Here is a 13,819-nt window from a genome sequence, read left to right as displayed (position 1 = left end):
TTGATTTTTTCCTCAAGAGGCACTTTAATACGCTGACCTAATTAAAACTGTTACATAGAATATTTTTTACATTAAAAAATTGTATATACACGTACACTACTTGGATTATTATCACCCTGTAGTAACAGTAATCTGTAATTGATTTCGACGGTGTTGATGAATCACGCGGAGACATTTGGAACTGCGGGGTACTGGTAAAAAACGGCGTCATCACGAATTTCTGATCTATTAGCCTATAAAAAAGGTAATTTTAACCGACAATTGAGTAATAAAACAACATTTTCCTTTTATAGTCGAATTGAAAATCTGAATTACCCAAGGAAACCACAATATTATTTGAGTTTACCGAATACAGGATCGAGAGTTTTGCAGTGAACTCAAAAAGTATTGAGATTTTGAGCCCTTGGTTAAACGGATTACTCAATCCAGACCAGAATACCATCTGATACTTTTAATTTGCGTAATTAAACTTCTATTACTTGCTCGGGAGTTCTTACTTGAACATAAAACGAGTAGACGATTATCCAGAAGTAGACATCACAGCCTGAAAGTCGTTTTTTGAGAAAGATGTGATCCTATGTATATCCACTTACAAATATATAAAGCCGAGATGGGAACTATTATCTCATGGTATCGCTCTTGTCTAACCAGCAGAACACAGCAGTACACGATCATGATGATGCAGTTGGTTAGGCTGGTTATAAGGAAAAACATCAGCAGGATGGTCGATCTCTAAAGTGTTTTTTTTGGTATGGGATCAGCTCCTGGTACTGGGGATACCATCCAGTGGCTGGACTTACGATTAGCGCTCCACCCAGTAGGAAAGTGCAGCCGATGCAGTGGCAGATGGCCACCGCCTGTTCGATATGTGCGATAAACTCCTCTGAATTTTGGGGGATGGAGATGCATTACCTGGGGAGATTAAAATAATGGATCACAATCCGACACTTACGACCGGACAAGTTGAGTATCACCAGGTTGATGATAAAGTCTATCACGGCAATTAGGATGCAGGCCTTGCGCAATTTTATGAACCAACAGCATCTCTGAATCATTTTACAATTTTGATCGATGTGTAAATTCCTGAAAACTGATTGAAAAGGCGGAGCAATTGTCAGAGAACCATAGGCACTCAGAAAAAAGCTTCGCTTTAAAGTTTAAAAGTTATTTTTAAAGTTGTCCGAAGTAACGGACACACAAACTATTTTTCGACTCGCCATGAATAATACTTATACTTTACCGGATATTCCACCATCATTGCATTCTTGGGATTACAAGGGTACATTCAATTAATTATCTATATAAATTTGAATTTTACAGTAGTAGTTATGAAAATTGGTTAAAAACATGGTATTTTATTATACAAATCACCACTTGAAAAGTTCCGACTTCTATTAATACAGGTGCTCAAGTGATGCTCATGATCACTTGCTTCTACCTGTTACAATACTCTTTTCCATTATAAGTTGCGGGTATTACAATCAAGTCGTTAAAACCAACGGTATAAACTGTTGAACCTTAGGGATGTTCATTTGGTTGATTTTGGTGTGCAATAAATCTAATCGAAAGTAAATCAATTTTATTTCAAGACAGGCACATTCGTGGTCTCAAAGTTTCTTAAAAATTACTCGTTGAACAAGTAGGTTATCCCAATTCAAGCCTTGTGAATATCTCACCTCATTCAAAAATGAAAAAGATAAGGAGTATAATATATAACACAAATTTTAAATAAATGCAAGCCGTCTTAGTTAAACAATTTGTCTAAGTAAAGGCGATCTTTATCTTAATGATAATCTTTGAATAATAAAATATTTTAAATGTCTTTTGCAGATGGGTTCTTCTTGTTTATGGGTTAGTAACCCCTTGGTGAAGCAGGCGCACTATACATTTTTAAGTGTAGATCGTCGATCGCAATGACCGTCCCTGGCCTACCAGCGGAATGTGCGATCGTGTCAATCGTGTTATATAATAAATTACAAGTGAACATCGCAATCGACCATTAAGGCGTAGGTTTTTGGCAAATATTGGCCGAAAAGGGGCCGGGAAGACCCAAAAACAGAACGTGACGACGACGGGCCCCTCCCTTCGATCTGTATGCCTGTGCCCTCTTTGGTTTCGTTTTCATCACCCGAATCCGAATCACCGAGTTCGAATCCGAATCGGAAACGGAATCCAAGTCAACTGGGTATCGAAAACGAAACCGAAATGGGCACAATGCGTTGGCTCATTTGTATGCATCGCGGATTGCAGGCGGGGATTGAAGAGCTCCGCGTAACGCAATTGGGAAGCCATCGGAAATATTATGCAAAGGCGGGGGTTATACAAATGTCTGGAGTGGTGGATTCATATAAAATGCTCGATTGACCTGCAGCAGTAGCTTCATTCGCAGTTTAACCATCAGCAAGATCAGCATGCAGTCGCAGTGTATCCTCCTCCTCTTGGCCACCAGTCTGGCCCTTTGCTTGGCCCGTCCGGAACCGCCGAGATCCCGCTATGGACCACCACCGCCGCCAGCTCCCCAAAAGGAATACGGTCCTCCGGCTCCGGCTGCCCAACCCTTACCCGTTTACGGACCACCGGCTGCCTTCTACGGACCACCAGCCGCCTCGGAGGCGCTCGTGACCAAGAACGTGTACGTCCATGTGCCACCAGAGGAGCCGGAATTCTACCCAGCCTCATCGCCCATCCAAACGGCCGTGCCCAAGAAGCACTACAAGATCATCTTCATCAAGGCGCCCAACCCACCGACTCCAGTGCGACAGGTGCTCCCACCCCCGGTGCAGGATGAGCACAAGACCCTGGTCTACGTGCTGGTGAAGAAGCCCGAGGAACAGCAGCCCCTCATCCTACCCGCTCCCGAGCCCACGGAGCCCAGCAAGCCGGAGGTGTACTTCATCAAGTACAAGCAGCAGCAGGCCAAGCCGGCCACCCAGTACGGCCCACCGCCCGCCGCCCCCTCGGAGGAGTACGGAGCACCACCTGCCCCCCGCACCGTCGAGCAGTTCTAGTTTGTAGTGTCGCCTAGGTCCACAGCCCATGAATGTAAATATTATTTATGATCGCTGCCATTAAAGAGAGTTTAGAGAATGCGAAATCAACCGGATCTTTAATTATTGGAGAATTTTCAGACTGTTCTATATGTTATTACTTATTCAGTGAAGGTCTTGGAGTATTTCAGTATTATAAGTAATTGTCATGGTAAGGTTCGTTGCCCATCCTTATATCTTAATATATAAACATCAATCAATGCATCTTCCCAAAATGACGGGGATACTTAACTCTGTACAAAATGAGCTCAGCACTCAATATTTGTTTTATTTATCAGAGAGCACTTATTGAATACTAATGAGTTTTTACTTTTATGATAAACGCACGTTGTGCCCACACAAGAGATCGCGGGTACCGATAATTGGAAAAAAATGAAAGTAATGATGTGTACTTCTGCTTAAAAAAACACTTAAGAAATGTTAAGTACAATCGTATTCATAGAGAATATTTATTGTATTTTGATAACTGTATAGTTTGTATATTAAACATTCCAATTTCCATAAAAATAAAGTTTCAAATTTTTTGTTTTGTCTATAATGCATACAGAAAGTAATTATATTTAGTATCATTAAAAAAATAGATTTGACGACTTCTAAAACAATACAATAAACACAAAAATTTTTACTTTCATAATTTAATCTTTAAAATTCCATACACTACATTACAAAATATTATTTTGATGGTGGTTCGAGTATAGATCGCAAAGCACCCATGATTACTTTTAGTCTGTTAATAGTTTTGACTTATTATATAGTTTATGCAATAGCTTATGCTTTGTCATTTCAGTACCATAACTCAGTTCCATAAGTGTTTTTTACAAAATAAAATAAGCAATAATATATAAACTCAGGTGTCCTTCAAAAGGTCGTAGTAGGAGAAGACCACCAGCCAAAAGTACAGACCAAGAACTGCAAACGGAGTTAGACAAGCAAGCTGTATCTAAAAATAGGATGTGTCTTACGAGATTGGAGTACATCAAAGACAAGATATTCATTGACAAAGCCTTCAGTGGCCACAAACACGCCCTCGGCAACCAAAATGAAGAAACGGAGGCAGGAAACCGAGAGGTAGGGCAACAGAAAGTACCTTACGCCCTAAAATGGTAAAATGTTATACTTTTCTTATAAAGGACAATACAGAAGCTCACCAGCACGGCTCCGAGAAGAAGGAATATGCAACAGATTACGTAGATACCGCTCACCACGAGGGACAAAAATCCCAGGATGCTGTCGCCTTACGAAAAGTTATTTGCATTTTCTATTAATAGGGGCAAACCCACTTACGATCCACAAAGAATCGATCCAACCCGCGGATGAGCACCTCTACGATGGCTATCAGAATGCAGCCGCACTTCAGCTCTATGCAGCAACAGCAATTTTCAGAATAGATCATTTTTGGTTCAGTGGGATTTCTAAAGCAGTCTCAGATATTCCCCGCCTGGCCAACTGACTTACAACAGCAGGTAATTATGTTTAAGGCGCCAATTCTGATCACGTACCAGGTTCCACTGTGGTCTGCATAATTAATGGGTTTTGTGTGGCTCAATCCAATTAAGGTCATTGCCATCAAATTGCTGTGCAAGATTATCAGACGATGGCCTACATTTAGGCTAGAACTAGTACATTTGAAATTAGAGCCGGATTTCTTTATCTAACTGATGGAATTAATAATTATGCTCCTTTCGTGATCATTCTTTGTACAAAAATCAATCAAATCAAAGCTTTAATGAAAAAATTATCTTAAAATAAATATTTTACGAAGGAAATACTTAAAAAATCTAAGCTTTTAAGAAATACACAAATTAAACCATCATATTCTGTTAGTCACAAAGTGCAAGTTTGTAATCCTAGCCCCCTTTCCCAGGATAGTTGAACCGAATGCTGACCATTACATATATGTTTATTCAGAAGTCTATAGCTAAATGAATGTACAAGAACCGAAGTTCTTTGCTTCTTGACAACTGCAGAATATCAAGACTTGCAAAACGGGAGAATGTTGAGTAATAAACTTAGCTGTGGGTCGACTTAGACTAATAATAATTAAATGCGAGGAGACTTATTTCTAGCCCAGTAAACGCAATGATTATAGTCAGCCTACAGCGGACTTTCGTCTGCGGGTCCGCTCATATCCTCGCCCTAGGGGAATCGACCGCCGCTGTTGAAGTTGTTTGGGGACGGACGACGGATAGGACGGCGGCTGCGAGCCCGTTGGGCAAAACGATTATTGGCTGGCGGCATCTGGTCCCGCTGCATGTTTCCCGGCGACGTTTCGCGCTGCCAGACGATGCGCTGTGGTCGGTTTTGGTTGTTGGGGCTGCCTCCGCGCATCATGGCGCGTCCTCCGCGTCGCGTGGGCACCGCGCTGCGTAGCGTGCGAAAACGCGTGTTCTCCGACGGCGAGGTTGCCTCCGCCTCGCGACCCTCCTCCTTGAAATACAGGAAAAGCGATCGAGTTATTATTTAGTCGAAGCAGACTAAGGTCTAGGTCTTAAATCTTACTAGAGATTGATTTCTGATTTTAAATTTATAATGTTAGGAACAATATATATACAAATAATTGCAGTACCTTGCAGTTTACCTTGTAAAACAAGTAAATTGACTTTCATAAATGCAAATCAAATGTTATTAATTAGTAAATGTATATTTTACAAAGAAAAATCAGTCAATGGGCTGTGTTTTTAATCAAAAGTTGTAGTCAGTTTTGAACCAAAATAACTTGAACCATAATCTGGGAACGGCATTCTTTACCATGCTGGGTCTCATTCGGACCAACCTGCTTTCCTCCACCGGTATCTAGCCACCAGAAAATTGCTATTCTTGACAAGAACGCGTCCTTACCTCAACACCCACCGCCTGCTTCTCACCCTCGGAGGAGACGCCGTCGGCGCCCTCGCTGTCCTCGGTGGGGTTGCCCTCGTCAAGATTGGCCTGGTTATGTGACACCTCCGACTGACTGGTGCCCACATTAGGATCTGCATGGGTGCTCTGGTTAGTTGTTCGCTCTTTAGACGTGTTTCTTTTCCAACTTACTATCATTTCCCAATGGCTGAGAGTCTTCTCCTTGGCCCGAAGCCATTGTCTCCTCGGCGAAAGCCTCATCCGCCTCGCTGGCGTTTTCTGCTCCTCCAGCGTGATCACCCTCGTCAGCAGCTTTGTTGGCGTCGCTTCCACTGCTCTCTCCCGCCTCGCCCTGCTTTTGTGGGGAACTGGCGGTGGCAGCTCCCTCATCGCTGGGCCCTGCGCTTTCACGTGGAGCACCCTCGGCCACCTCGCCGGTGCCATCGACTTCGGCGGTCTCCAAGCGGGCTGGCTGTTCACTAAAGTTCGAGACTTGGGGTGAGCTGACAATCTCCACAGAACTGTTGGGATGTATTCAATTAGTTTCGCTCGTCAAATACAAATTCTCTACCCACCTTTCGTTGCGTCGCGCAGCTGCTGTGGACGTTGAGGCAGCCGCCTGCTTCCAGTTGGAGGCGTCAGCCAGCGGCAGGGTCACCGGATTCGACGACTCTCCACTGCCACTTGTTATGGCCTGGCTCTGATTGTTCTCCTGGGCAGACGCGGATGCGGTCGCGACTGCCTGGCTGTCCAGTGATTGGCTCTCCTCCTGCGCCTGCATATGCTGCTCCGGCACCTCTTCGATGTCCACCTCATTGTTATCCTGGGCATCCACAGCAATGTCATTGTCATCGTCGGCACCCTCGTTGTCGTCCATCTCGTTATCCTGCTCATAGGAATCCTCATAGCCCTCCTGCTCGGCCTCGCCTCCATCAATGGGACCATCGTCGGCATCAGCCAGAACGTCCTCCTCGTCGTCCGAGTCAACCACTTGAATGTCATCCTCCTGATCGCGCTGCGAGGAGGTTGGCATCTGATCGACATCCATTCCGGAATCGCCAATGTGTCCGGCGGACAGTTCTCCACTGTGCGTTGGGCCGCGAAGTCTTTTTGTCATCTTTGGCATTTTCTCGGGCAGGCCCTCCTCGTTGGTCGTGGAGGAGTCACCCTCCACATCCCGTGGACGCTTAATGCCTTGGGATGAGCAGCCGGCCTGGGTGGTCGTCACATTGCTGCTGGACGGGGTGTGCCTGCTGTGGCTACTCACCACCGTGGACGAGCTGCTGCTGCTGCCCGACGTGCTGGGCTGCTGACTCTGATTCCCGCCATCCTGGACACTGGGAGCTGTGGCATTCGGAGCAGACGTGGAACTCGATGAAGAGGATCCTTCCACGCGCGGTGACACAAGGGCCACCACTTGCTGCTGGGCACCGCCCACGAACAGCTGCGAATCGTTCTGCTGTGGATGTTGAATGCTCTCCGCCTCCTGGGAACTTTCGGCCGCGGATGAGGCTCCCATTGGTGGAATAGCAGCCACGGCCACAGACGCAGAGCTGGTAGATGGCATGTAGTCCGTATGCGAGGACGTTGGCGAGGAGGACGCCATCGATTCCAGAGCCGCGCTTCCAGTGGTGTGCACCTGTTGCTGTGGTGGCACCAAAGCGGTTTGGGCCACCGCCGAGCTGCCTCCACTGGCCGAAGCTGATGTGGTGGAAGTCGATGAAGACGAGGATGATGAAGAGGTGGACGTACTAGATCCCGCCGGGGGCTGTTGGCTGGTAGGCAAAATAGCGGCCGTGCGGCTGTTCTGCACCGAAATCGGTCGGATGCTGGCCAAAGGAGTCTCGCCTCCACGCCAGGGAGTTACGGTGGCCGATTGTTGCACTGTGGCTGATCCTGACATGGGTTTAACGTTGGCAGTGCGAGGAGAGCTCTCCGATATGTTGCCCTTTTCGGCCACAGAGCTGGTCGACGGTTTGGTGGACTGCTGCGATCCCAGCTGACGGGTGAGCTGGTTAATTCTCATGTGCAGCGATTCGTTCTCACGGGTGAGTCGCTGATTTACATCCTTGTTGGCGGCTATGTGCTCCTGCAGTTCCTTCTCCAGACGAGCGATTGTCTCGTCGTAGGAGGACTTGGTGCCGGCAAAGGTTGTTTCCTGGTTGGCCAAATCAGTACGAGCCACGGTAAGGTCCACAACAAGTTTGTCCAACTTGGCCTTATATTCCTGACGCACGGCACTGGCATCAGTTTCTGGCTCTGTGCGTTTCTTCAGCTCCTCGCATTCTTTGATTACCTTTTCATGCTCTTCTTTCAATGTTCGTAGTTGGTTATTGACCTCTTCCAACTCGCTGCGAACCTTCTCCAATTCCGCGACTGACTCGGCTCCTCCACCTTGGGCTTGAAGACCCATATAGTAGTCCTTGTAGCGCTTGGCCAGTTTGCGAAGCTGCAGCTCCTTTGTGTCCTTGTCCGCTATGGTCTTGTCCTTCGTCTCCAACTCCTCGTTGGCCTTCAGCAGCTCTTCCTCCTTTTGCAGCAGACGGTTCTTCAGCTCCATAATGTCCTGCGTCTGCCGAGTGTTGTTTTGCTTTAGGTTGGTGAATTCGTCGCCCTGCTTTTTGCGAGCTTCGTCCAGTTGTTGCAAGTGTCTGTTGAGCGACGGGATCTCTGTGTCCATGCGCTGCTTCAGCAAGTTCAGCTCATCTACTTGCTTCTTGTTCAGCTCTTTCTCGGCTGTAAGCAACTTAGCCAGGTGCTCGCGCTCAGATTGCAGACGCTTGAACTCCTCCGGATTGCGGTTGCTCTTCTCCACGAGAGCATTGGCACGCTGCCGCCACTTGATGGCCTCGGTACGCAACGAGGTGTTCTCCACATTAATTTCCTCGATCTTCGAAGTCAGCTCCTTGTTGCTGCATTGGAGCGGGAACAGTTCCTTCTCCACACTGCTGATGCGCTCGTTAAGTTCGGCGACGCGAAGAGTCAAAGCATTGCGCTCCTCCCGCAGGATGCGATTGCTGTCAGTAATGGCGTTAAGGGTCTCGATCTTGCGCAGCACCTCCTCGTGCTTGTTGGCCGACACCACGTCTGTTTGGCTCTTGGCGCGCTCTTGGTTCAAATAGCCATTTAGTTCATCGACCTTCTTCTGTTGAATGGTGTGTTCCGACATCAAACGGGCATTTTCGGCCTTGAGAATGTCCAGCCTGGCAGCAAAAAGATCCTTCTCCCTGCGCAGGAACTTGATGATCTTCAGAAGCTGTTCGTTGTTCCTTCCCTCCTCGCCACTGGCCTGTCCAGAGGCATTCAGGCTCTGATCTGCATCCATTACAGAGTCATTTAAAGAAGTGTTCGGGTTTTGGCTTTGATTGGAGAGAACTGCCAGCTTGGTGGTCAGCGCTTCGATTTGATCATGTAAACTGGCGGTCAGGGCATGCAAATCGGCGACACGCTGCTCTGATTCCTCCTTCTCCTTGTCCAACAGCTTCTGAGCCTCGGCATTAGAGCGAAGGAGTTCGTCGTAGGCCGCTTGCAGAGATTCGCGACCAGACTTCAATTGATTTAGCTCGTCGTTGGCTTTAAAGAATTCCGCCTTGTAACGAGTTAGCTCCTGGATATCAGCAGAATGCTGTATCATCCCATTGGCGTACTTCACCTCCACAGCACTGAGGGATTCAGCCAAAGCGGTGTTTTCGCTACGCAGCGTGCGAATGGTGCGATTAGCTTCCGTGAGCTTCTCCAACACACTCTTCAGCTCCTCTTGGGCCGACTTTAACTGACCCGACTGGTTGACTGTCTTGCTTTGCTCAGTAACATTCGACAGCATCGCCTCCGCCTCCAAATCGGATATTCGGGTCTTTAGCTCTGCTTCAGATTTTTGGAGCTTCTTGATTTCCTCCTCCTGCTTGGCAACCAATTCGCTATGCAGATCATGCAGACGCTTGATCTCAGCCTCTGCAGTCTGGGACATCTTGTAGAATTGCTCGCCATGCTCGCGGGCCTTTGCTAGCTCCTTGGTGAGCGACTGGATCTCCACCGTTGCCTGGTCCAACTTAAGCTCAAACTCCCGGGCTCGCTTATTGGCTGCAGCGATCGGATTCTCGTTGAGGGAAGGCGTAAGGCTGTTCTGAAGCTTTTTGCTTAAGTCATTGACCTGGTTCACCTTCTGAGCCAGCTCTTCGCGGACGACAGCAAGCTCCGCCTGCCACTTCTCAGCCAGCTGCTTCTCCTCCTCCTTCAGTTTAATGGCCGTTTCCGCCTGTCGCTTGAATTCGTTAATTGATTCGCGGAACTTCTCCTCCTCCTCCTGGAAATGTCGTCGCTGGGCAGACAGCTCCCGCACCGTTTCATCCAAACGCTGTTCCAAGCGCTGGCGTCCCTCCATCTCGGACCGCTCCAGGTTGGTCTTGATGAACTCCAGACTGTTCAAGAGCAGCGACTGGCTCTTCTGTTCACGAAGATAGTTCTCCTTCTCGATCTGCAGTCGGGAAGAGGTGTCCTTCAGGATGCGATTTTCCTGGCGCAGGCTGTGGGCCTCCGATTCGGCCGCAGCGTGCTTACGGTGGGCGGCCATTACTTCATCCTTGAGCATGTGCACTGTTTGCTCGTGCTTCACTATAGTCTTCTCGTAATTCTTGGTGCGCTCCTCCAGAGTGGATACCTCATCCCTGTAGGTGCCCAAGTTTTCGGTCAGCATTTTGATCTGTCCCTTTTGGAACAAAGTGTCGTTCATCAGCTTGCAGTTGCTGCTGGTCAGCTCCCGGACCTCCTTGCGCATGGAGTCGAACTGCTCTTGGGCCAAGGCGTCGTTCTTCCGTTTCTCGCTGGTGTAGTAGTCGTAGTTCTCCTTCAGAGCTGCATACTTCTTGACTTCTTCTTCCAGCTGCTGCTCCAGCTGACGCACCCTTCTCTCCAGTTTGCTGTTCTCCTCCACCTTGGCGGCCGACTGCGTTGAAGTCTCGAGCACAGAGTCGTTTAGCTCCAAATTGGAGTCGTCCAGATCTACATTCCTCTGACCCAGCTTCTTCTGAGCAGCAAAATAGAACTTCTTGTAGCGTTCGCATTTAGAAAGCAATGTGGTGACTGTGTTGTTCTTTTGCGCCAAGATCTCCTCCATCTCGGCAAAACGCGCATTAAGCTTGCTTATCTGTTTTTCGGACTGCTCCAGCAAGAGTTTGTCTTGGTTCTTTTCACTCGCCTCCAACATTTCTGCAAGATCGCGGGACATATTCAGCAGATGAGAATTTCTCTCGACCAATTCCTGTATGGAACTGAAGGTTACCAAGTTATCGTTGATAACACTTTCGCTAGTAATCGACTGGCGAGGTTCTTGGTTACGAATGAGTGGCACTCCGGCCCTTAAGCAGTTCAATTCGTCTAGCAGCATGCATACCTGCCGGCTGAGATCGCTGTGCGTCTGCTTAAGCTTCTTGTTCTCCTTCTGGCTGTGAATAAGGTTGAACTGAGTTCTCTCCAGCTCGTGTTCCATGGTGATCTTTCGCTCGGCCAGCTCTTCATGCTCCTCCAAGAGCCGGTTGTGAGCCTCCTTTAGCTTGTGGTAGTCGGCGTTCTGTTTTTCAAACAGTGGAGCATTCTCGCTGATCTCCGCCATGATGGACTTAACCTGGAGCTTCATCTGTTCGATTTCGCGGTTGCGCGCCTCCAGTTCTTCGCTGCTCCTGGCGTACATGGAGTACAGTTCGGTGAGCGACAGATCGGAGCGCATGAGGCGACTGGTCACCGCTGCACTAGGTGCTAGCTTACAGATAGCGCTTTCTAGGGTGCTCTCCTGTGCCTCCTTTAACAATTCGTTGGCACCGGCCAGCTCCCGCTGCATATTCTCAATCTTCTTGTTTTGCTCCTCCAGCTCAGCGGCGTGATCCTGCTTAAGGGTAGTCATTTGCGCCTCTAACTGGACAGCTTGCTCCTCGCTCTCCTCCAGCATGCGTTTCATGTCGGCGATGCCTTGCAGGAGTTCCTCCCGCTGGGCCAGATGGTCGGCCTCGGTGTTCTTGAAGATATTAAACAGCTTCTCCTTGGCATCGAGCTCCTTCTTCAACCTCTCCACGTACTCCTCCGTAGCCTGGTTTTGCTTGTAGGTAACGTCGTTCTGAGCCTCTACCTTACGGTGTAACTCTTCGATGGTCTTTACCGCCTGTCCATACTGTTTTTGGACCAGCTTCAGGGCATCGGTCTTCTCTTTGAGCCGACTCTCCAGCTGCATGACATTCAGTGAGTGCTCCCGCCTTATGTTCTGCAGCTCGGCTTGGTTTCTGTTGAGGTCTCCGCTCAGAAGCTGGATCTCTTGCTGCAGCATATGGCGCTCGCTCTCCAAGCGGCTCTCCTTGAGCTCCAGGGCCACCTCCTTGCTCTGAATCTCGTCCACGCGGGCGATAGCCTCGCACTTGGCGGTAATGGCGCTACTTAGCTGCTGCTGGTAGGTGTGCAGATCCTGTTTCAATCGCTCCAGCTCTGCCTGCTGGCGCTCGATGACCTTCATCAGCGAGTCTCGCTCCTCGACGGCCGCGGTCTTCTCCTTGCGCAACTGGCACACACTCTGCTCGCAGCTGGCGACTGTGTCAATCAGCTGGGACCTGTCCGCGGACACTTGGTCCAGCTGAGAGCGCAGCTCGTTGACGTTCAGCTCAAAGTTGTTGAATTTCGCCAGGTAGTCCTCCATTTTGTTCTCCAGCTCTTCACTCTTTTTCTCAGCTTCAGCTATAGGAAGTACAAATAATTATTAATCACATCGACTGGATATTAATAAGTAAAGGGAAACGGTCTTTGAGTTGAACTAATTTTGTTGACAGCTTAATTCATTTGCAAAGTGATTTCTTCTTGACAGCAAATGCCAGTCCGGAAATATCTTTTAAAATGCCAAAAAAGGATTAGTCGATACCTGGGTTAACTTTAAGAGCCGTGCTGAAAACGATTTCATATCGGAGGAGGCCACTGAAACCTAGGTTTCAAATATTGCTGCGATTCAAATGTTTTGGTGGGAAAAAGGGGCAGACCAGTGTTACCACACCGTCGGCTGGTAAAAGTGAGCCAGAAATAAGATACATATGTGCAGCAGCCATTGTTTAAAGAGCAAGAAGCCGGAATATTAAAGAAAATGTACTGTGGTAGCCATGGAAGCGATGGGGAAGTGGCCGACGAATATACATATGTATTAAATATAGTGTGTGTGGATTCTAGGACCTGCAATGGCTTCGCTTTGCCAGCTACAAGTTCTCCAAAAGGAGCCGGCAAGCCAAGAAAATTTGGAGTCCCAAGGGCACATACATATTTGCATACTTGCATAGTTCAATTTAATGTACAATTAAAGGCGGACTACACTTATGGTTATTTAAAAAACTCACCCAACCGATTGGCGGCCGCTCGCTCCTTGCAGTACTCATCCGAAAAATTTTTTATGTACGCCGACAATTTCTTCTGGACATCTTCCGGCACGAGTTTCAGCTCGTCGGGCTGAAGTATTTGGTTCAGAGTCTGTGGACCGCTGAGATCCATGTTCGCAGTTGATTCTTGTCAAGCAGTGGTGAAAGTTGAGTGGAGCGGTGCGGGTAATACAAACTATGCTTATTTTTTTAGCGAAATTTGCAATTTGGTAAGACGCGAACTTGCATTCAGCCTAGAGGTGGACAAACATCGATGGAAACATCGATGCATCGATGTTTTACAATTTTTTAGAAACATCGATGTTTTCTGGAGACAATCGATGTTATTGTCACATCACCAAATTAGAGAAACGGTGCAGAATCCGTATGTCATCGATGTTTTCCATCTCTTTCCCGGCGGATGCTTCTCGCTCACGCTCTCTCTCTCTCTTACGTTTGCTTACGCGAAAAACGGAATGACCGTCGATAGTTATGAAACTATCGATTATTATTACTTTTTTACTGACACTTACGGTTGCTTACGTTTGCTTACGCGAA

General features: G+C 47.7%; 4 protein-coding genes across 5 annotated transcripts; 1 reads left to right on the top strand and 3 right to left on the bottom strand.

Annotated features, from left to right (window-relative positions):
• Window positions 1-6: 6 nt before the first annotated feature.
• LOC108009221 (uncharacterized) lies at window positions 7-1,114 on the bottom strand. Of its 2 annotated transcripts, XM_017073380.4 has the most exons (4): window positions 953-1,114; window positions 801-883; window positions 594-732; window positions 7-544 (listed from the first exon to the last, which is right to left on the bottom strand). In XM_017073380.4, the coding sequence occupies exons 1-4, from the start codon at window positions 1,053-1,055 to the stop codon at window positions 465-467; spliced, it is 405 nt and encodes a 134-aa protein (XP_016928869.3). In that variant the 5' UTR covers window positions 1,056-1,114; the 3' UTR covers window positions 7-464. The 2 variants fall into 2 exon arrangements, with proteins under 2 accessions (XP_016928869.3, XP_070851273.1); XM_070995172.1 differs by lacking the exon at window positions 7-544 and having other exon boundaries at window positions 594-694; window positions 953-1,111.
• A 1,253-nt stretch (window positions 1,115-2,367) lies between these two features.
• Twdlbeta (Tweedlebeta) lies at window positions 2,368-3,094 on the top strand. Its single transcript, XM_017072755.4, has one exon. It carries the CDS (start codon window positions 2,412-2,414, stop codon window positions 3,006-3,008), a length of 597 nt encoding a protein of 198 aa, XP_016928244.3. The 5' UTR covers window positions 2,368-2,411; the 3' UTR covers window positions 3,009-3,094.
• Window positions 3,095-3,570: 476 nt separating this feature from the next.
• LOC108008872 (uncharacterized) lies at window positions 3,571-4,787 on the bottom strand. Its single transcript, XM_017072777.4, has 4 exons — window positions 4,332-4,787; window positions 4,196-4,281; window positions 4,010-4,142; window positions 3,571-3,956 (listed from the first exon to the last, which is right to left on the bottom strand). Exons 1-4 carry the CDS (start codon window positions 4,438-4,440, stop codon window positions 3,895-3,897), a joined length of 390 nt encoding a protein of 129 aa, XP_016928266.2. The 5' UTR covers window positions 4,441-4,787; the 3' UTR covers window positions 3,571-3,894.
• A 142-nt stretch (window positions 4,788-4,929) lies between these two features.
• On the bottom strand, window positions 4,930-13,537 carry Mgtor (nuclear basket protein megator). Its single transcript, XM_017073677.4, has 5 exons — window positions 13,244-13,537; window positions 6,461-12,599; window positions 6,078-6,406; window positions 5,886-6,019; window positions 4,930-5,474 (listed from the first exon to the last, which is right to left on the bottom strand). The coding sequence occupies exons 1-5, from the start codon at window positions 13,392-13,394 to the stop codon at window positions 5,184-5,186; spliced, it is 7,044 nt and encodes a 2,347-aa protein (XP_016929166.3). The 5' UTR covers window positions 13,395-13,537; the 3' UTR covers window positions 4,930-5,183.
• Window positions 13,538-13,819: the final 282 nt, after the last annotated feature.

The sequence above is a fragment of the Drosophila suzukii genome, chromosome 2R, assembly GCF_043229965.1.
Source record: "Drosophila suzukii chromosome 2R, CBGP_Dsuzu_IsoJpt1.0, whole genome shotgun sequence".
Classification (NCBI taxonomy): domain Eukaryota; kingdom Metazoa; phylum Arthropoda; class Insecta; order Diptera; family Drosophilidae; genus Drosophila; species Drosophila suzukii.
Note: the sequence above shows the minus strand (reverse complement) of the source record. Positions and strands in the feature narration are given on the sequence as shown.

Bases quoted from the DNA above. Each gene is read 5' to 3' on its own strand.
- LOC108008872 (XM_017072777.4), bottom strand. From the start codon at position 4,440: ATGATCTATTCTGAAAATTGCTGTTGCTGCATAGAGCTGAAGTGCGGC. The intron at 4,282-4,331 runs GTAAGTGGGTTT...ACTTTTCGTAAG, and splicing joins GGATCGATTCTTTGTGGATC to GCGACAGCATCCTGGGATTT. The intron at 4,143-4,195 runs GTGAGCTTCTGT...TTACCATTTTAG, and splicing joins TTCTTCTCGGAGCCGTGCTG to GGCGTAAGGTACTTTCTGTT.
- Twdlbeta (XM_017072755.4), top strand. From the start codon at position 2,412: ATGCAGTCGCAGTGTATCCTCCTCCTCTTGGCCACCAGTCTGGCCCTT.
- Mgtor (XM_017073677.4), bottom strand. From the start codon at position 13,394: ATGGATCTCAGCGGTCCACAGACTCTGAACCAAATACTTCAGCCCGAC. The intron at 12,600-13,243 runs GTGAGTTTTTTA...TACTTCCTATAG, and splicing joins AGCGGCCGCCAATCGGTTGG to CTGAAGCTGAGAAAAAGAGT. The intron at 6,407-6,460 runs GTGGGTAGAGAA...ACATCCCAACAG, and splicing joins GCTGCGCGACGCAACGAAAG to TTCTGTGGAGATTGTCAGCT.
- LOC108009221 (XM_017073380.4), bottom strand. From the start codon at position 1,055: ATGATTCAGAGATGCTGTTGGTTCATAAAATTGCGCAAGGCCTGCATC. The intron at 884-952 runs GTAAGTGTCGGA...CCCAAAATTCAG, and splicing joins GATACTCAACTTGTCCGGTC to AGGAGTTTATCGCACATATC. The intron at 545-593 runs GTAAGTGGATAT...AACGACTTTCAG, and splicing joins CATCTCGGCTTTATATATTT to GCTGTGATGTCTACTTCTGG.